This window comes from Panthera tigris, chromosome A1 (assembly GCF_018350195.1).
Source record: "Panthera tigris isolate Pti1 chromosome A1, P.tigris_Pti1_mat1.1, whole genome shotgun sequence".
Taxonomy (NCBI): Eukaryota; Metazoa; Chordata; class Mammalia; order Carnivora; family Felidae; genus Panthera; species Panthera tigris.
In genome coordinates this window covers 234,355,347-234,377,201 of record NC_056660.1, presented here as the reverse complement: position 1 = coordinate 234,377,201, position 21,855 = coordinate 234,355,347, and the positions used below count along the sequence as shown (strand labels likewise).

The 21,855-nt window shown below is 50.9% G+C and overlaps 1 protein-coding gene across 1 annotated transcript in view; it reads left to right on the top strand.

Annotated features, from left to right (window-relative positions):
• ADAMTS16 (ADAM metallopeptidase with thrombospondin type 1 motif 16) overlaps positions 1-21,855 on the top strand; it is a 158,025-nt gene that overhangs the window by 97,110 nt on the left and 39,060 nt on the right. Inside the window, exon 18 of the mRNA XM_042997880.1 lies at positions 18,331-18,457. Coding sequence (XP_042853814.1) covers positions 18,331-18,457 — 127 coding nt within the window. The remainder of the gene's footprint in view (positions 1-18,330; positions 18,458-21,855) is intronic.

Here is a 21,855-nt window from a genome sequence, read left to right as displayed (position 1 = left end):
AAAAAACGTAGCCGTCTGAACAGTTAGCACCAATGTGCTTGACATGTGCTAACCCTTCCCATTATAAACTAAGAATGAAATATCTCAATCATATTTAAATTCTGACATGAAGAGCTTTTTAAGGAAAACTACTGCTGTGGAGAATTACGTGGGGCCCCCCCTCGCTGGGGATGGGGCCAGACAAGCTGCCATGTTATGCCATTCAGGAAATGGTGGAACCAGACTATGTTCGTGGGCATCCCCTGTGTGTGACATGGGAAAATTAACGTCCAATCATACTTCCTTCTCTTCCCTTTCTCTTCCAGTCTGACAACATCCCTCATGCTTCTGCAGATTATACACCAACCCAGAACTTATTCCATAATCATTTGCTTGAAGAATTGCATGGTAGAGTCAGCAAATGTGTTGTTTGTTTTCAGTTTGGATGGAAAGTTGGTGGGAAATTAGGGTTTCTCTCTCTCTTTTTTTTTTTTACATGTAATTTATTGTCACATTGGTTTCCATATAACGCCCAGTGCTCATCCCAACAGGTGTCCTCCTCAATGCCCATCACCCACTTTCCCCTCTTCCCCACCCCCCCCCCCCCATCAATCCTCAGTTTGGTCTCGTTATTTAAGAGGCTCTTATGGTTTGCCTCCTTCCCTCTCTCTAACTTTTTCTCCCCTCCCCCTCCCCCATGGTCTTCTGGTAAGTTTCTCAGGATCCACGTAAGAGTGAAAACATACGGTATCTGTCTTCCTCTGCCTGACTGATTTCACTTCGCGTAACACTCTCCACTCCCATCCGCGTTGCTACTCCCTTCGGCAAGCAGATGGGGCACAGGATGCCTGTCCTTTACCACCTCGTATAGGATGTGGCTCCTCTGAGAGTCTTCCTGCCAGAAACCAGGCCTGCCTGCGTCCCGAGACAGAGGGGTACTTCGACAGAAGTCTCGGGAATCGGCCCAGATCACCCAGCAGGCAGCAGGGGTTCAAGCAGCTCCACTGACCCCATTTTATTCCCACCACTGCCAGACTCCAGCGGTACCCGTGTCTCGCTGGCTGGCGTCCGTTCACATTCTTTAACAAAGATTATTCTACCAGCGAAGCACAGCGTGTTTTCAAATTGCCATGTTCCTTTCGTAATAGAGCACCTGATGACTGACGGGGACTGCAGTCCCCTGAACACAAGACCGCAATGTAGTGAGACGAGGCCCCTCGCGGACTGGCCACCTCTTAGTTTCATGACCACTTGACGGTTCAGATTCCTCTTGTTCGGTCTTAACGCCCGCTATGTTTTGATCCCCGTTTAGTAGACTTGTCAGACGTCTCCCAATAGTCTGTGATCACATGGTTAATTGCCAGAGGTTAATGACAGTGATTTATTTGGAGGCAGGGGCTTTTCGTTCCCCAGACTTGATTATAAGTGGCCGTCTTGATTAAACACTTGACCAGAATTCACTGTCTAAACCTTTCTGAACTTTGGCCCTTCAGGATCTGCTGATACCTGATGACACATGCCTTCTGCCGATAAGTCCTTAGTTACTTAAAGTTTATAAACTGCTTCGTTGATTCTGTGCTATGGGAGTCTCTCACTTCTACAAGGTAGGCCAGGATATTTCAATTCTGCATCATAACTGTCTACAAGATGAACATTGGAGGCTGACGGCTCAAAATGAATCCATTCTCGCTTTTTCAGTTGTATGAGAGAACAACCAAATTCGCCAGCAGATCTGATAGAGCACTCGTCTACTGTCTTGGTTTCTTGGTGGCTTCTGTCAGTGCATCGCCCACATTCTCAACCCGATCCCCCGGGGAAAGGGGAAGGTAGAGGCACCATTTTCATTTTTTCCTGCACGTGTTCTATTTTTAAGATCTCTAGTTGCATAGACCTTCCAACGTCCTGGGTTGCGAAACCTTTAAAGCATTCTTTTCTTAGCCCGTCTCCCCGTGAACGTAATGTCTACAAGGAGGTATTTAAATGACCCAGTTAGGGAATTAATGAATGGGAAGAGAGACACTTGGAAAACTCCCCCACCTCTGGTTTCATTCAAGAAATATTACCTGGCATCCGTGGAGGAACGATGATGATGAGGATGATGGTGGTGGTGGTGATGATTTTAAAAAGATCCCATTTCCTTATCTATTCTAATGGGCCCATCTCTCTGTAGAAGATAAGATTTCCTGAAAGACACTGGGCAGATCCAGCCTTTCATCTTTTCTGACAAGCTTTCTCTGCTCCTTTTTTTTTTTTTTTTTCCTTTCCACTTACTTTTATGATGCAACCACATTTTTTACTTCTATAATCCTGTTTAGTTTTGCCTTCCCTGGACTCTCGGTTGGTGTCTGGACATAGGTGAGGGGATAAGGACTTAACACAGAGAGACAGGAAGCCAAGAGTACTGTTAGCACAGGAACTGGCTTTGCTGATTACATCTGAGTCTAAGGAGGTGACTTTTTTCATATGGTGATGTCGTCACTAGACTTTTGTTTCTAATGTAAAGACAGCAGCCATTTCTCAAAATTACTTATGCTGTAATTTAATTTTTTTAATGTTTATTTATTTTTGAGAGAGAGAGAGAGAGAGAGAGAGAGAGCATGAGTGCAGGAGGGGCAGAGAGAGAGAGGGAGACACAGAATCCAAAGCAGGCTCAGGGCTCTGAGCTGTCAGCACGGAGCCTGACACAGGGCTCAAACTCACAAATCATGAGATCATGACCTGAACTGAAGTCGGACACTCAACCTACTGAGCCACCCAGGCACCCCCTCATATGCTGTAATTTTAAAAAAATCAGCATCCGATTCAGTTGGTTCAGTCCATTTCAAATAATCTCAAACCACTGATTTACTTCCAAGTGAAATGCTTATTAAAGATTGGCTTATAGTTATGTTTTAAACTCTCCAAAATGCACGGTGCAATACCTGGGGATAATGCTTTTCTTTCAAGTGAAACTATTTATCTGATTCACAATTAAAATTTCTCAGACAAATCTTAAAAGTAGCTTGTAAACCAGCCTCTCTTATACTTTTCCAAGAATATTCTCTTCACCATCTACCAATAGTACAAGTGAGCTTCATTAGTTTAGTGATTAGGGCTAGAAAATGGAATGGGATCATTAGCAACCTTGCCCCCGTCTTATTGGTGTCAAAGCATTCGTTTATTCCTTCACTTGAGGAGTCAGCAAACATTTGTGGGCACAGATCTGAGCCTCAAACATCTTGAAGCCAGGGGGGAAAGATGCAGGGGAAAATTCCCCTGGTCTGTGAGTTGAACAGTCAAACAGTAACATCATCGTTAGTTGACATGAAAAGTTAGCGTTGCAGCTGATGAACTGTGGTGCATCCGCACGCTTCAGCCACGGAAGGAGGACTTCAATCCAGCCCTTCCTCCTTAAATGTGTGAGGTGTTATGCTAAGATAGAGGTCTATAAAGAAAAATTATACACACCGGCTCTGTCCTCAAAAACACAAACAATCTGGAGAGAGGAGGGACTCGGGTGTGCGCAGGTCTGAATGCGCGAGGCACAGGGAGTGAGGGTCCAGCTGACCTTGAACGTCTCAGTCGCAGCAGGGCAGCCTGGGTCGCCCCGAGATGGCCCCCATGCTGTCAACCCAGTTACTCTGCCAATTGGCTGACATCACCCTCTCTTGTCACAGCAACCGCTGCAGATGACATCGTCCCCATCCTTACTTTGCTAGAATGCTCTGAATCTTAGAAAAGCGTATATATATATTTTTAAACTATAACTAAAGGCTGAGCTTGGCCTTCTAGGTCCCAGAGACCAATGTGAAATGGTTCCCGTTCTTTCCTCCCTGCATTGGGTTACCTTTGAACCGAGTTCATAAAAATGCCTCCGTGTCTTTATCCAACACCCTGATTAATTTCCTGGAGAGAGAGCACCTTCCTCGGGGGGTTGGGCTGTGAGGTCCACCCCCGCCCACTCTCCAAGTGTGCTCAAAGGGCCCAGGTGAAATGGGATAGCTTATCCCCTGCCAGGAAGCAGGGATCCTTACTTGTTGCTAGAGGCTCCCCAGTCTGGGCACACCTCCCAGATCAGGGGCGGTGGGTTCAAGGGTCCGTCCGAGGTCACGTTCCCGTCACATGGTCACGCCTGGCTCTGCCCACCCTGCTCCTGCTGTGGGGCTTCAGGTCCCGCTTCCCTGGAACCGGAAAGATGGTCCTGACTGCCAACAGCAAGAGGAACAGCATGTCCCCTATGCCATTTAGGGCAGGTCAGTGCATCAGGGAAACCGGAGACTCTGGCCAGTTCCTCGTGAAGCAGAATAGACGCATGAGGACGTCAAAGGGCCATCCGTAAATGACCATGACCACCACCCTTGGGGCTCAGGGGCGCATTAGGACACCGTATGCTCAGTGTGACCTTGCCAGGCACGGCTGTCACCTACGCACACCTGGGAATCATCTAGACCCTGAGCAGATCCCAGGAATTCACCCACTCTGGTTTCCTTCTCCCTCCTCTGATTTCAAGGACCTTCAATGCTCATTCATGACACATCCATGAATCTCTAGCACAAGCGACAGATATGGTGCCTGCTTCCCCAGAGACCCAGAGGCTGCGTGCGTTCATTTGTGGAATCTCTTCTCGCTTTCCTTAGGTTTCCTGCAGATTTACCTAAGTGATCGCTTTCTGTTTCCTCCTAAAAGAAGGAAAGGGCTTTTGACCACAGCTGGAATTCACTCTACACTTAGAATTAGTGAAAACTTGGAGATAGTCTGATAAAATCATAGTCTTTCAGACCGTGTCCTCCCCTTCCAGGCACTTTGGCAAAATGTGAAGATTTAAAAATGACTTCCCGAGAGCTGGCCAGAGCCGGTTTCCATGTAAAGGTGGAGGTAAAGCCTGAGTGCGGTGCTCATAAAAGTCCCCACGGTCCGTGGGCAGGAGGTAGCTTTGGGCTCTCCGCAGTTAGAGGCTGGTTCTCTTCGACTTCCTTACTGTATCCTTTAAACACTATGCTCCTCCTCTCTTACCTGTTCATATGGATCATTTAAAAATATTGACCAGTTCGATCCGGCATTCCTGTGTACTACGTGATTTTTCTTTCTGACAAGTAGTCGAGCGATTGATTGTAAGCACTGTTGAGAAATTGCTTAGCAGATGTGCCCTCCATCAGAGAACCAATGCCTGAGTCTTAATAAACACTCAGCTACAGGGGCGCCTGGGTGGCTCAGTCGGTTAAGCATCTGACTTCAGCTCAGGCCACGATCTCATGGTTCGTGAGTTTGAGCCCCTCATTGGGCTCTGTGCTGACAGCTCAGAGCCTGGAGCCTGCTTCCGATTCTGTGTCTCCCTCTCTCTCTGCCCCTCCCCACTCATACTCTGTCTCTCTCTCTCAAGAACAAATAAACATTAAAAAAAATAAAAATAAAAAAGTAAGCATTCGGCTACATGGTTGAGGAGACCCCTTTCTACAGGAAGCTCGCCTGAAACACAGTTATCTATAACCTGCTGTAAAAACAGAACCCAGAAACCCTAAATGCTATTGGGCATATGGCTGTCTGTGTATATTTTTATTTTCTCAGAATATTCAGAAATTTGAAAACACTCAAAGAAAGAAATATTTAAATTCACTTTTATGTCTATTCTCGTTTATACGGGCTGGGGAGATACGTTTCACATTAAGAGCTGGAGCGTTCCCGCCACCTGCAAGCAGATTTGACGTGTGGCTGAGTCGTGCCGTTTCAGTTTTAATAGTCTAGGATTTGGGCATCCCTGAGCCATCCGATAGGCACCTGGCCTGTAATGTTTTATGTTGCCCCTGGGGATGGTGAGCCCCCGCAGCCTGCAGGCTGGGGCGTGTGGATACCGTCGACGGCCTAGCCAGCAGCCCCCTCAAGCTGCCTTTTCTTTGCTCCTTTACTCATGATCTGATTTAATCATGGGGAAAAAGCAGCCAGACATCAGGTGGAGGCAGACGTGGAGGTGAATGGCCATAGTGGATTGATGGGATAATTTCATCTAAGCTCTCGAGTTAATCTGCGCAGAATGCCCAGGATCTGGGCGCCTCGGCCGCGTGGAAAGGCGCAAGTGTCCTGAAGCGGAAAGACGTCTGCGTTCCCCCATCTCATCCTTCCAACATTCCTCCTGAATCGACCCATCGCCTTGGTTTGTTTCTCTTTGGTCTTGATTCTCTTCCGCACCGGTTTCTTCCCTGTGAGTTTTCTCATGTTCTGAACTTTTCCTTGGGCCTGAGGAAGGGACTCTGTCCCCTGGTTTTACCTGCCTGAGTCCTGAGCGTGTGTCTGCCGTGTTCACTCACCAGTGAGGAGCCCCAAGACGCCCCCGGGCAGCTGGTGGTGGTCCCCACCACCCCAGACCAGCGCCACTCTCGCTTCCCGTGGCCCGGATGTTCGTGGCCCTGTAACACCTGACCTGGGCGTGTGTCTGATTTTGTTCTCTGCTGCCTTCTCTGTGTTTGGGTTCTGTGACAGCGCTGGCGCAGTCTTGGGTGGTGGTCGATTAGTGGCCTTTGCTGCTTTTTATTAGCTGTCGTGTCCTGGGGTCTAACATTGTACCATAGCAGCCACCGCGGGCATATTTGTCAAGGGGACAAATGCAGGATCTCGACACCGTTTTGATTTACACATATGTGAGGGCCGTGTTTGGAAAGGGTGGTACGGGGTCACCCGCTGTTACCCAGAGACAGGTGCCCTCCACGCCTCCACGGCCAGAAGCTTCCCCGGGGCTCCCGTCCCCTCCCTCTTGCTTCTGGACACAAAGAAGGAAGCAGTACCCGGATGTGAGTTTCATCGTTCAGAATCTGAGTTCCCCTGTTCCAGGCCTTTACTCGGCAGCCGGTGAAATATAGTTTAGAAAATTGTTCTCCGTGTATGAAGCATTCTAAAACAGAAAATGTTATGAATCTCTTTCTGCCTCAAACAAAAACCAAAGCAGAGGTTAAAATATCTCCGTGCGTATCTTACAGTGGAGGAAAGGACCGTGTGAGTAGGTGACCCGTGGTGCCTAGATGAGCTGTAACATACAGCGTGATGCTTTTGACCGGACCGCCAGGAGTGGAGAGAAGGCCGTGCCTCTTAGAAACCCGCGATCTTACGAGCCACTTAAGCCTTTTACGTCTTGGGGAGCCCATCTATAAAATGAGGATAATGATGTAATCTACCGTCTAGGGTTCCTTTAAGGATTAAATGAGATAATACCTGTAAAGCTCTTAACACCTCAGCCAGCCAACTAAATGTCAGGTCCTATTCTTTTCCGTTAACGTTAAAGTCCCCCTCAGAAACGGGACAGTGCTGGTTAGAAAACTCTCAAAGCAAGAGGGAGTTACTTAATGATCTTGTTACCCATGTGGCCCCAGGGCAGGGATGCTGAACACATTCCTCCCTATTTTGCATGATGGTACCATCTTCAAAGTTTCTGGACACACGTGGGGGGGGTGCTGCGTGAGGGCTCGCGGAACCTTGGAGAAGTGTGTGCACGTGTGTGTACCCTTATGAGTGCTACAGCTGAGGGGTCAAAGCACCGCTCACCATTTTCCAGCTGTGGTGTGACAAAGGCCAAGGGGCAGGACGTCGAGGCAGCGTAGGGGCAAGTGGTGTGAACGGAGAGCACGAGGTACCGCCCGGAAGCTTCAGTTTGGGTAACAGATGGCTTAGTTTGTTGGATGCAGCATTTTAAGGAAGATGCAGAGAGGCATCTTGTAAATGTCTTCTGATTTCTCAGCCTCCCCGCTGCTGACTCAGGTCGCTGGGCCGGGCTCTGTCGCAGCGCCCAGGATCGTGGAGCCGCACATCACCCTGTGGTCATGGGAAGCCTGGGCCTCCCGACGTGATGCCGCTCGCCCCACGCTAATGCCCAAACTTCATTGTGTTTGGCACTCCGAAACCTCTTCCGTGTGGGAGGTCTGTCTTCCCTTTGTCCTCCCAGCTGGCATCTGTCCTTGGCCGTGTCCCATTCTGTGACACCGGCCTTTACCCAAAGAACGCACTGCCCGAGATCTTGAGTCCGCCAATCATCCGCTTAAGGTGAGCACAAGTCTCTGATTACGAACCCAAGAAGGCCTTTTGAGAAAAGACAGACGCGGTACACAGACACGGGGCTCTTCTATTTTGCTGAATATGTAGGTCTTGCCGTGTTTCCTGCGGGTGAGGTTACCGATGGGGGACACACCGGTGACCTCGTGGGTTGACACCAGAGGAGCGGGCAGGACTTTGAGAGCGCGCTGGGGGGAAGTACAGAATTACTTAATATTTCTCCATACAGAAATTAAGGCAAACAGTCAGTCAGGGTCGAGAGAGGAAATGGGACTGTTCTTAGCCAAGCCTGTGGGCACAGACTTTCGGGTCTTTGGGCAGAACAAAAACCTCATCTCCTGTGATTCTCTGTAGGTCTGGCTTAACTGTGAAAAGCAGTTTCTTAGAACATAACCTAAGCCTGGTCCCAAGCAGCCAGGCCATGGGCCCTGTGACGCCTGGCCGCTCCCTAGGGGTTCAGGGGTGCTGTCTGGGCCCAGCCCGGGGGGCGGAGCCCCGGTGCGGAGGGGGGCGGACTGGGAGTCTGCCCTCCTCTCTCCCCTCTGCCGAGGCGGGAATTTCCGTGTGCGTGTGGGTGTGTGCACGTGTGCACAAGTACACAGGTGTGTGTTTTATGGGGCCCCTGTCCTGCTTTCTGGTTTATTTTTCTGTGTTACTGTGTCAGTCAACAATTTTAAGACGGATCAAAGACAAACCAGACACTCAGCTCTCTGCTTGGCCTGTGTCCTCCCGCCCTCGGGCACCCCTTTAGGCTTTCGATGCCGGGCCTTCCAGGGCAGAGTGAGCAGGAGAGGGAGGGAGAAGCAGGGCAGGTGGGGGGACAGGCTGTGGGCTAATAGGAGGTCAGGTGAGGTCGCCCGGGAGGTCAGGGCCCTCCCGCCCCCACCTCCCGCTTCCCAGTGTCTGTGACGGCAGCAAGACAGATGTCTGTTTTCCTGAAGGCCCAAATTTGTAGATGTTGTGATTAGTTTTCGCTACAAATGTTGCAAACAGACCACTCTCTGACCCAAGGTCATTGCGAGCGTTTTCGTGCATCCCATCCCATGTCTTTCCCACGTGCGCCCTCCCTGCGTGCACCCTTCTCCAGACTTAATGGTGACCTCCTCCCAGGTCCACACTGTTCGTATCCGTCATCTTGCAGAGCCTTTCCTAGGTATTGAGTGAACAGCCCATTTTTAATGTGGCCGTTCAGATTCTGGAGCCAGTTCACTCGAGCATCATTGGTGATGCTTGTAACAATGAATGTAAACACACTGTAACAACGAATCCTTCCAGAACCCCCAAATTCCTTAGTGATTACAAAGTTAGGCTCCATGTTTTGGTGGGTATCCTGAAGGCATAGTTCCTAAAGTCTGAGATGCTTTGATTTGGGCAGAGAACACACACACGCACACACACACGGAGTCTTTTTTGCTTGTGGGCACCGATATGGAGCAGGGAGGTGATTTCACCCTCGGATCCGGCTGCCTACCAGAGTAAGACGACAGTAGGGGAGATCTTCTGGAAGAGTGTCTGAGGTGCTGTGGGCATCGCGGGGCCCCAGGCCAGCAGCCTCGGCTTCACTGGAGAACTTGTTCAATGCAGATCCTTGGGCCCGCCCCATACCTGCTGGAACCGGAGCCCTAGGGCGCAGAGGGACCGCAGACGTCTTCTGCGACGCCCCCAGTGTTCTTGAAGCACGCGACAGTTCAGAACCCATGCAGGGAGTCCCTGCTGTTGTGTCTCTGTGAGGGGACTTCTCTCCTCACGTTGTATGGAAAGCCCAGTCGCCAGGCCCCTGCCCGGAGCCCCAGGCAGCCGTCAGAGGTACGGCCGGAGGCCGGAACCACTCGTGCTCAGGAGTCACAGGGGAATCCGCTTCCCTGGGCAGAGCCGGCTCTGAAAGAACAGGGACTTCAGTGAATGCTGCAGTGATCAAGTAAGTGGCAGCAGAAGGTTGCCCACCAGGGACCGTGATGGCCAGAGGTCAGCTTGATGCTCTCTGGGAGGGGACTTAAGACGGGTTAAGTAGATGTTGAGGGGGGGAGGATTACAGGCAAGAACTTTCCTGGACAACGCCCAGAGTCGGGCTGTTAGCATCTCTGCCCACGTGCTTTCCGTGTCCGGAGAGCTGAGTCCCTGCTCCCTCGGTCCCAGACCTCCTGGCCTTTGTGGCTGCACTTCACCTGCCCTCGGAAGCAACCTGGAAGCCGGGCCCGGGGTGGCGGATGGCGTGATGGGCTCTGTGGTTTCTCTGTGCGTCCCTGTCCCCGTGCAGGTCAGGTCCCCTCCGCAGGGAGGCTGAATGTCAGACCCGCTTGTCCCCACCAGGCCACGGGTCCCCCTTGCTCAGTCCTGTCTTTGATGATCCAGAGGACGTGCTCCTCCTTCCAAAGCTGATGCTCCGTCGACAGCCTGCACCTTGTCACCCGCATTCCTCGCCGCCACCAGACAGGCCCTTCCTCTCCTTCTGTGTCTCCCCCCTTCTGGTCCCTAAACGTACTCAGGCGTCCTCAGCCTTGAGACAACTCCTCCTTCCTTCTCCCACGCCCTCCCTGTCTCTCCTGCCCTCCCTGCGCACCTATTCATGAGGACGACATTCCTTTCCTTCCGTCCTGCCCACCAGCCACCGACTGGCACCCTCCTGCCCCTCACCTTTGACACTGCTTCCAGTCCCGACACCATGGCCCCTCTCTGTGTCCCACAGCCCACGGGACTTCCCCGGCCATCTTCCGTCCCTCTCCGGCCTCCCCCCTACCCCCACAACCACCCCCCAGGGCCTTGGGCCTCCTGCCTCTGCAAACACATTCCTTCCTGACACCTGCTCACCATCCTGCAAGCAGCAGATCCCTTCTCCCCCAGGTTCCCTCTTGCCTTTCACCACGGGGGCCTTGCCGTCTTCCGCTGCGCAGCTCTGCGCCCCCGTGGGTCTGGTCCTGGGAACATCCTGCCGGATGGTCCCCGGGATGGCCCCCGCCCCCCCAGGAACAGATTTAGGCCATCTCAGCGGCCTATTCCTCCCACGGGCGGCTGTGCCCTATCTCAGCTCAGCCTGGGTCCCTCGCTGTATCTTCCCTGGTTACCCACCAACCCGCGGTCACCCCCTCTCTCTCTCTGTCTCCGTCAGTTCTCTAGATACATAATCATACCTCCTGAAGCTGCTCCCCCGATGTAATGTTCATATCCCGTCTGCTGGTCTAACTGTATGAGCCAGCGTCTCCAAAATCATCTTAACTCCAGGGGTCATGAGTAAAGTTCTTTTTTATTCCATCCCTTAACGGGAAATTTTCCACTGTTTCCCATAATGTTGGCTTCTCGGCTTGAATAAACATACAAACATCTCTATCCATATCTATCTAGAAACGTAGATATACACAGAAACTCATACAATTACACAAAATATTGATGAGAATAAATATTCACCTGCTGCCTATTTTATTAACCTTTTTTTTTCAAAATGGAGGGTAAGTTTGTCACGTGCTAAACATTATTACATATATGGGGCAGTTTATGTTTGTTCTCAATCTGTTAAAATTAAGAAATTAAAGGGGCGCCTGGGTGGCTCAGTAGGTTGAGCATCTGACTTCGGCTCAGGTCACGATCTCACAGTTCATGGGTTCGAGCCCCACATCGGGCTCTGTGCTGACGGCTCAGAGCCTGGAGCCTGCTTCCGATTCTGTGTCTCCTTCTCTCTCTGCCCCTCCCCACCCCTCTCTCTTATGTAAATAATAAAAATGAAAAACTGCTTTTCCTAATATTGAACCATCCTGACATTCCTGCTATGAAACAACAGCTGGTGACGTAGCTTCTATTTTTTTCAGTGTGCTACTTGATTCTGTCCTCCCGACTGATTTTCCTTTTTTGCATTAATATCACTAAGTATCATGGGGCTGCAGTTTTCTTTTGTGTGCTAAAAGGCACTTTTTTAATGTTGGAAACCTTTCTTATTTTTTTATGCTCTGGCATGATTTAGCTGGCATTGAAATTCTCTCTTCTTTTTTACTTTTGGTAGAATCTATTTGAAGTGTCTGAGTCTGTTATATTTTCAGGAATGAGGTCTTCAATACAGTTTTGTATTGTGTATGGTAATTAGACTGCATAGACTATTTCTCTCTTCTGGAGTTAGTTTTGCTCATTAAGAAAACCAGCTTTTTCTGCAATATTGTAAATACTGTGTTTACAAATTTGACCAAAGTGCCCTCATTAAGTTGCCTTCATTTCTTCTAAGTGTGCATATTTTCTTATTCTCATTTCGTATCTTGCATATTTGTGCTTGTTCCTTATTTTTTCATTAGGCTGGCGTATCAGTGACAGGTGAGCCAGGAAAACAGAAACTTTTCTAGGCATGTTACACAGGAAGGTATTTAATATAAAAGATCGTTTGCTTGCAAAATAGCTGGAAAGGGTGGAGGAGTAAAGGTCAGAGAGAAAGACACCATTAGTTCTCATTCTGGCTATTAAAGAATCAGGAGGTTGTGGGACATTCCAGAAATCACCCATGATGATCAGAGCCAAGCCAGCCTCAGTGCAGATGATTCCCAGGAAAGTGCCTGCATTGCTGCAAACCTCATGACTGCCAGGGCCCATACCTGTGCCTGCTGCTGCCAGGGAGTAGGGACGCAGCCGTAACTCTCTTCTGCTTCCTCCACCGGTGGGAATCTAACCCAGAGTCTCACGGACAAGCAAGTACAACCCGCCCCCCAAATCAGCTCTTGGATTTTCCATTTTCCCTTTTATAACTTGTTTGCCCATGTTTGCATCAAGTATTTTGACATCTGTTCATTTTCTAATACATTGATTTCCATTTCAATCTAGATCAACTCTTTCTACTTGCGTAGGCTATCCTCTTTTTCTCACATCCTCATTCGACATTACCTTCTTGTGTTTCTGGTCTTGGTTATTGGTGTGAGCATTTAAGGCTATGAATGGTCCTCAGAGTATTACTTTTAGCTGCATCCCATGAATTCTGCTTTATAGCCTGTTCCTCATTGTTCTTTTCTTAAATGAATTGTTTGGAGCCTACTTCATTCACCCTCCCATTTTGATCTATTTCTGTGAACTGCTAAAATGGTCAAAGCAATGGGTTGCATTCCCCTTTTCTTTCCTAATCATAGACTTTTCTTCCTTATCCACTTACATTCTACAGGGTCGTCAATGCAAGCGTGCAATCCCCCTCGTAAGGGGCACTTGGAAATGTGTGCAGGCATGGTCGCCATGATGTTAGAGAGTGAGCGCTCCTGGCACTTAGTGGGCAGGATCCGGGGTCTTGCCGTGAGTCTTACGATGGGTGTCGCCATGCTTCCCAGCAGATAATGCTGTTGCCCTACAGGCCAGCAGCGCCCCGCTAAGACAAAGGAAAGCCTCCAAAATCACTAGCTAAGAAAATAACTGGCACAGTTGGAATGTGAACATGCATCAGACTTTCCTTTGGGTTACAGATATACATATATTGAGCGCATTCCTAAATTATTTCAGGAATTCCTAGCTCCAGATTTCCCCCTTACCCAGTTCACAGGTAAGAGCCTTGGGACTTGGCAGACATGAGGCGGTCCGGGGTGAAGCCAAACAAATGTGTGCAATAAAAAAGAAAAAGAAGCACTTTAGTCAAGTAAACTTCTTTTTCTGTTTCAAAGTAGAACCAAATTTCGTATTTGCTTGATCGAGAGCCCGTAACTTGCCAGGAACCAACAGTGACCATTAAGACCTGATGGTTTGTTGAGACTTGAGCAGAAGCGGGATTTCACATCTTTAATTTCAAAACAGGAAATGAAACTGAAGCTGTTATTTATAGAGCCACACCTCCTAAAAAGTCATAGGAGCTTGGTTAAAGAATAAAACAGTACCCTTTCAAATCGACACATAAATGGAGAGAAAAGATTAGTTTTCCTTCTCTTTTCTTTAGGGCACAAACTCTTAGCAGTTTCAGGAAATTGTACCGTTGCTCAGTGTGGCCTCGTACAAATTGGATCATTATGATAAACGGGCTTGATTTCGGGAGTCCCCAAGATTCTTTGCAGAACAGCTTAAACACACGTTTGTTTCTTTTTTCTAATTGTATAGTTTCTTATTCCTTGTTAGCAAGTGGAAAAGCAGGTTCATAAAACATTGACTCATATTTCATCTCTGCATCGGTATACAGGTGAGTCATCCACACGGTGCCCAGCTCATCCTAAGTCATGTATAAAGAAGGGAAAACACCTGTACTTTGATGATGTTTTGGCCAAGCATTAGCTCCCCCACTATTAACATGTCTGATCTTAGAAGCTACCGAATGTAATGAAATTGGCCCGTCCTGGTAGCGCGGGGACAGACTGACCCACACACGTTACAGGGATTAGAGAGCCAGGCGGCCCATGCTCTCTGCCCTCCAGAAAGACGCTCCAAGGGATAACACGTACATCCTAACTGAACTTGTCCTTGGACACACCGTGTGTCTTGCCCACACCTGCATGCTTTGAGAGCGAGAGGGTCACTGTTACCGTTCAGCAGGACAGATGAGCGCAAGCCTGAGCTAGCCTCGTCTGGACTGTCTTTACTCACTCTTCTGACACCAAGTCGGTGGCCAAGTCTTTGTTATGAAAAACCACCAACTTTCCAGCAGCCAACGGGATGCCTACAGTTCAGTTCTGACACCACCTACCTGGAGTCACTCAGATTCTAGAGGGTTAAGGGCTCAGTCCCAGGAGGCTGTTTCCCCTACAAACACCAGTCGCAAGTACTGGGTGCCCGGGGTACCCCCACTTCTGTGTTGCGTGGCTACAAAGTTGGGGATTCCCATGATCCCTCCTTTCCGGGTTTGTTCATCTGTCCTCATAAGCACTGATTTATTAGAAGGGAAAGGAGTGAAGGACCAGAGGACAGGGTAGAGGGAGACTTCTCTAAGGGTCTCTCGTGGTGCAGCTTCTGTCCCTGTGGACTTGGGGTGTGCTACCCTCTCAGAATGCCGATGTGCTCACCACCCAGAAGCTCTCTGAGCCCCGTGGTTTAGGGTTTCCATGGAGATTTTGTAACATAGCCCTGGTTGATTAAATCGCTGGCTGTGGCTGATGAACTCAATCTCCAGCCCCTCTCCCTTCCCTGGAGGGTAGAGGTGGGGCTGAAAGTTCAAATCCTTTATTCCTCCCTGGATCTTTCAGGAGACCAGCCCCATCCTGAGCTCCCCAGGGCCCCAGCCTCCAGTCACTCATTAGCATACAAAAGATACTCTTATACCTCAGGAGTTCTTAAGGGTTTTAGGAGCCTTGTGCCAGGAGGAGACAAAAACCCAACGCTGACTTCTTGCTGACTTCTTACTCTCTCGCACCCCTGTAACCCCAGACCCAAAGGTCTTGGCTTCTGATTTTGCCTAGAGCAGTGGTTCTCAAAGTGTGGTCCCCGTTACCAGCAGCAGCAAAACACCTGAGTGTTGGCGAGAAACGTAATCCTCCTTCCCCACCCCAGACCCGCTGAATCAGGAACTCTGGGGTGGGCGCCGCATTCTGTGTGTCAGGTCCAAGAGGGTTCTGATGCCCACTCAAGCTCAGGAGCCGCTGACCAAAGGACTCCAGAGGAGCGGGTGTTTGGGTCTCATTTAAGGGGAGAAGAAATCTGCCAGGTGTGCCGAGGGGGTGGCAGTGGAGGACGAATTCCAGGGAGAGAGGAGACAGCCTGTGGACCGGCTTTGTAATCAGAGGAGCAGGGAGGTCACCGCCGAAGGACACAGAGCGGCTGGGAGGGCAGGGCTAGGAAGCCTCGAGTTTAAAACAAGAAAAGCAGGCTTCTGATCTGCCAGCAGCATGAGAGTGTGTGTGTTTAAAAGGAAAGATCCTTGGGATGTGTTTGACATTGGAGTTGGAGGAGGAATCCTGGAGGAAGGCGTGGAGTCGGGGGCTATGAGGCTGACCCCACTGACCGCATGGGAGACCCCGGGCCCCAGGCAGGTGGAGTTTCAGGAAGCCTGCTTTGCAAGGATGGGTCTGTGTTTGTGTATTTGTTCAACAGCCTGGTCCGTGTGTCCAGCAGGCAGCTGGGGGACCTTAGGCCAGAGCTGACAGGGGGCACGACCCTCCCCCGGGAACACTCACAGGGAAACAGAAGTGGATCCTGGGCAGAGCCTGCTTTTCCCTCCTGAGGGGATGGACACACCCCTGCAAGGTCTTGAGAAGACATGCCAGTGTCTGTGTGTCTGCGTCTGGGCCGTGTGTGACACAGTGACAGGACACACGGCCGCCTGTCACTGTCTCAAGGACGCTGTGGGACAGCGTGGGACACACTTCCTTCTGAGGTGGAATCCAACGCCAAGTTCGCATTTTGGAGCACTGCGTCTGTAATCTGCAGGTGCCCGTGATGGGGTCAGGTGTTGGGCTCGGAGCCACGGCCAAGGTACAATTCTTGAGATGTCTTTGGTACCAACAGTTGTTTTTATTAAAGTACAGGGACAGGACGTGTGGGCAGAAAGAGCTGGCTTAGATGTGTGAGGAGCGACTGATATATAAGATTTTCTATCAGGAGGCGCCTGGGTGGCTCAGTCGGTTGAGCGTCTGACTTCGGCTCGGGTCATGATCTCATGGTCTGTGAGTTTGAGCCCCGCATCGGTTCTGTGCTGACAGCTCAGAGCCTAGAGCCTGCTTTGGATTCTGTGTGTCCCTCTCTGCCCCTCCTCTGCTCTCTCTCTCTCTCTCTCAAATATAAATAGACATTTTAAAAAATAGGAAGAAATAATTGCAAACTTTACATCAGGGAGCACCAAATAGAAACTACATAGCTTGATTAGAAATATGATTGTGAAAAGTTAGCAGAGAACTGAAAACTTTTATAAAACTGCATGGGTCCTGTGAAACCACCACCTGTGGTCTTACAGCAGCACCTTCCGGGCTTTGGCCCCAGGAAGTGGGTAGTTTGGGGCTCAGACACACGAGCTTGCGTGGTGGTTCCCTGTTAGACCCAGGGACTCCTCTCCTCCCCCGGCTACTGAAGAAAACCAGTTCCCCAGAGAGTGTACCTTTCTGCATTGAAGATATTGACTTGTCTCATTCCTTCTTTCAAAGCGAAGCCAAAATGTCAAGTGTGTATTTTAGAGACATTTAGTTTTCCTTGAGTAAAGAAGAATTCGTCTTCCCACGGCCCCTAGCGTGAGCGATGGCTGTGCCTGGGTCCGTAACCTGCTGTTTCCTCCCTGACACCACTTCTTTGGTCTTTTCCTTGCCTGGCGGGGGGATCAAGTTTGGTACAGGAGGATGCTCTGAGTTGTGCCGGGGCGGCAGACCAGGGGGCCAGAGGGGCCACATGAGCAACGCCACCCCACCAGGCTTTCCAAGTGCAGAGAGTCATTTCTAGAACTTAATAGATTGCATTGCGTTAATTTTTCATCAGGACTAGTGTGGCTCTTTCTCTTTATTTTTCTCTCCGTTGGATGAACTCTTTAATATCCTCCTTCAAAATGGGTCTCTAGTTAGAGTTCTCTTCGTGTGGTGGTAAAATAGACTCACAGAAAATTCACCGTGTGACCATTGTTGAGCGCACATCTCCGTGGTGTTACGTACGTTCACACTGCTGTCCGGACATCACCTCTGTCCGTGTCCATATCTTTTTCATCTTCCCAAACAGACAATGTGCCCGTTAAACGCTGACCCTCCGTTTTCTTCTCTACCCAACATTCTTCTTGTTGGCAAACCAACATTCTGAGTTTGACTCTCCTAGGTACATCATGTAAAGAATAGCACTTTTTTGGTAAATTTAATGAATTGAAATGCTGAACAAATTTGGGCATGTCTTCAAAGCCATAATCAGCCCTGGGGATGTAAGTGGGGGCTGAGAATTAAACGAGCTTTCGTTTCAGTCATTTCCATTAACCTCATTCGATATAACACATTAGTCACGATTGTGAAAACGTCTCTAGTCAGCTTACCACCATGGCAATATTTAACTCTGAGTTCTCTGGCGATAAACAGCTTTGTGTGTTGTTTTGCCTACGTTTCTGGTTTCTTACCGATGGCTTCTCGAGTGGAAACACAAGCCAGGCATCCTGTGTTTCTTTGGAGAAGTGGGCGGTGTTCCCAACTCTGGACACAACAGAAAAGAACTGGTATGTTTCATCCAATGTCTGTTGGCACCAATTCCACGACACATGTCGCCTTTAACGATGTCCAGAGCTAGGAGGGAAATCTGCACGGCTTGGAACCGACGGAATTTACTCATAAAAATGACAAAGACAGGTCAGGAAAGTCCTAGTAGGTCAGTAGTTGGCTAATCGGTTATGAACTTCAAGACATGCCCATATGGTAGACGCTTTTTCAAAAGAGCTTTCCTTAGCTCTTTATCTGTGTTTTACCACGGGGCACACGTCTCAGTCTTTGTTCTGCGCTGCGCTCTTTCCCGCAGGACACATGACCACCAGAGAAGGCTGCTACAGAGACCTGAGGTTTCCAGTGAATACGTCTCTCTGCAATCCCCACACCCGACCCGTCACAGGGGTGGTCTCCTGCAAAGTGTCCGCCTGTCCTCCCAGGTAAGAACGGCTGTGGTCGCCCAGACGGTCGTGCAGGTTTGCGAATATACTTGGCGAGCCTCTGGCGCGCCTGAGTCTGGAGAATGGAAGTGCCACGTGCTGTCACGGCATCTGGAACGGCGAAGAGGCAAAAGCACCCAGACCTTCCTGAACGGGTATGTTTGGCGGGAAGTGGTCCCGAGGCTCTTGGGAATGGAAGTGGGAGTTCTCGCGACAGCATCCCGTTGGCTTGACTTTTACCGCAATCACTGCGGGGCCGGCAGGAGCGATCGTGTGCCGTGGCGACAGCAGCGTTTTCCCTCTCCGCCTCCGGGCCTTTTGCTCTGGTCTGCTTTGCCCTACCGCGTGAAACGTGTCGGAGGGACCCGTTCACGGGCCGGCCAGGTGGTGCAGGGCAGTGTGGATGGCTGCAGGGCACACGTGTACACGCGTGTGTTTGCACAGACACGCGTGCACACGTGCGAGACTGAGCTGAGAAAGCCGGGGGGCGCTCTGGCTCCCCGTCCCCCCCCCAGCACCGTTGCCCCGAGACAGGACCCCCGCAAGTGGCAGGACCCCCGCGAGTGGCCACGGCCCGGCCCTGCCGCCAGCCGTCACACCCTGGGCGCACCCTTCACCTCTCTGGTGCTCGGTCCCCTCAGCTTTACGGGGGACGCGTCCCAGAGGGGCTATGAAAATCCTCTGAGTAACACAACGGGCATCTGACCCCAGCTGGGTTCTCCGTGCAGCCGACGGCCCTAAAATCGGCCCAAGATCATGTCAAACACCTCGATCTTAAAGATGTACAGCTGCTGGCGAACTGATTGCAGGTTTGCTGAGAGGTGCCTCAGAAGCATGATGCTTTTCCGGGAGACAGGGACACGCAAGAGGGAGAGAGGCGTCACCTCCCTCTGTCTCTGAGCTGTCCGGGTCCCCGGTCACTGGCTCTGGATGGAGACGGGGTTGGCTTGTCCGCATCTGAGAGGTCGGCAGCTTTTCTCCCACCACGGCGAGGGGGGAACCCCTGGGGCTGGGGACCCACCGCCTCACAAAGCCTCCCGGCTGCCTCAGCTCCACACCCCACGGCCCGCGGTGGGGAGACATGCTGGTCGAAATGGACACGAGGACTCTGGCGCCTGGGACCCGTCACCCCCAGTGCACCGGGCGCCCACCCGGGGATCCTTCCTGGGACCGCGCAGGCTTTTGGGATGGCCACACACCTTGGTACCCGCTTCATATCCCTCAGCCGGCCCGTGCACCCCACGCGTGTGCTGAGCTGGACACTCACTGCGGGCTCTGTGTCCGAGGTGATGTACCAAGCGCGCAAAGTCCTGGATAGTCTCGGAGAAGAGTCTTGAGGTTGGCAGAGGGAGGCTGGCACCAGCTGGGCACCATTGGCTGCAGAAACAGCCATACAGGATACAGGGGCACCTGGGGGGCTCAGTGGGTGGAGTGTCCGACTCTTGGTTTCAGCTCAGGCCGTGATGTCGTGGTTTGTGAGTTCGAACCTCGTGCTGGGCTCTGCGCTGACAGCACAGAGCCTGCTTGGGATTCTCTCTCTCCCCTCTCTGTCTCTCTCTCTCTCTCTCTGTCCCTCCCCTGCTCATGCACACACACTCTCTCTCTTTCTCCCTCTCTCTCCAAATAAATAAATAAACTTAGAAAACATGATCATCCTGTCCAAAGGAAACAGAGGGCTGGACAGCCAGGGTTCCTGCAGCCTCCTGTCGAGTTGGTGCGCAAACTTGACTCCTTCTTCCTTCCCGGACAGCCGGTTCTGCACCTGTGTTGCAAGTGACCCAGCGTTGACGTCACTGTGACCTTAGATCCTGGATCAACACCTCCTCGTGTGCAGATATGGATGTTTAGAGGGGTTGCCGTGTGCACTGAGGGTCTCTTACGATATCGTGCTGAGTTCTTGCTGGGGCAAGAACTGATGTGGGGCGCCCAAAAGCCGCTGGTTAGCTGCTAGGAGGTTAGCCGTAGAGGAATCTCCTTCACGTAGACCAAGAGAAGTGTGCACGTGTCATTTTCAGGTGCAGGAGAAACCAACCTTCGTAGTTACTTGTGGAGGCAGACTCATCCGAGTCTAGAGCCCCAGAGAACTGGGGACGGTTAGTGCTCGTGTGCCGTCGCCCCGCACGTCCGCGAGTGGTTCACCCTCCTGCCGTCCAGCCTGCCTGCCTGTCTGTCCGTTCGGTGAGGCTTGTCTAGAAGCGACGTCGAGAAAACACCCAGCCCGGGACTAAGTCACCAGCGCCCGGCTGCCAGCTTGGTGATTTTAAGCAGCACCTAACTCAGATGTGAACTGATAGTGGGGACCCCAGAACAGACCTCTCTGCGTCTGTAACCCATGCAGGGCTCAGACCCGGAAGCAGGAGAGGCCAGAGCGTCTACACGGGTTAGAAGGTCCCTCGTTTTTCCTGTAAGTCACCTGTGCAGCCCGCTGGTTTTCTCGCTGGGCCTCCTGTGCTTCCCTGCGGTTTGTCTTTCTGGTTTTGAGGGATTTGCATTCAAACCGTCTCTATATTCTCTGATGTCTTCTGTGCTTAACTTAGGTAAAATCTATTAAGTAAGTTCTGTCAAGGACCTTGTGTGCTGACAGAGAAGGCAAAGTTCCGAGCAAATGGACCAGTCGAGGGAAAGTTAGAACCGGGGTGTGGAAACAGCAGGTAGAAACATGGTGAGGTCCCCCCAGAGTCATCTACCCAACATCCAAAGGCCCCCCCCATCCATCTGGCTCTTGGGTTTACGTCTCATGTGTTCGAGTATTTGTAGTTTTCTCCGAAGGAGAAGGCTTTTGGAGACAGTCCTAAGCTTGGCTGTAAGACGAATGCCATGCTTTCCTGCTGGGAGATTCCTAACATCCCCGCAGAGAACCGAGGCCCGATGTCACGCGGGGTCCCGCAGCATGTACTACCCGGCCCCAGCTGTGTGCGTCACTTCGACGGAGTGGACGGGGTCGGCCAGGATGAGAAGTGCACTCGGCAGCTTGCGGAAAGGCGTGGGCCGTGCAGCCAGCAAGCTGGTTCAGATCTCCCACGCGGCTGGCGCTGGCACACTGAGGCCGGCCCTGCCGCGGCCCACGGAGCGGGAGAGGAAGAGGAGGGGACCCCAGGAGGCACCCGCATCACTGATGCTCCCGTGGCATGAGCTGGGAGGGGGATGTGGAACATCCCGCTGGGCATCCATGTGGTTATTTGGGGGTAAACAGAGAGCGAGCGTGTGTCGAGGGAATGCACGTAAAAGCTCTTAGCACAGTACGTGTGCTAAGCGCTCAGCAACCCTTGGCCATTTTTATTTGTGCTGTAAAAGGAGAAACAAATTCACATCAGCTATTTATTTAGTCTGTGAAGCAAGACTGTCTATGACAAAACACAGAGGAATCAACTTATCTTACATACGGTAGAGCTTGTGGA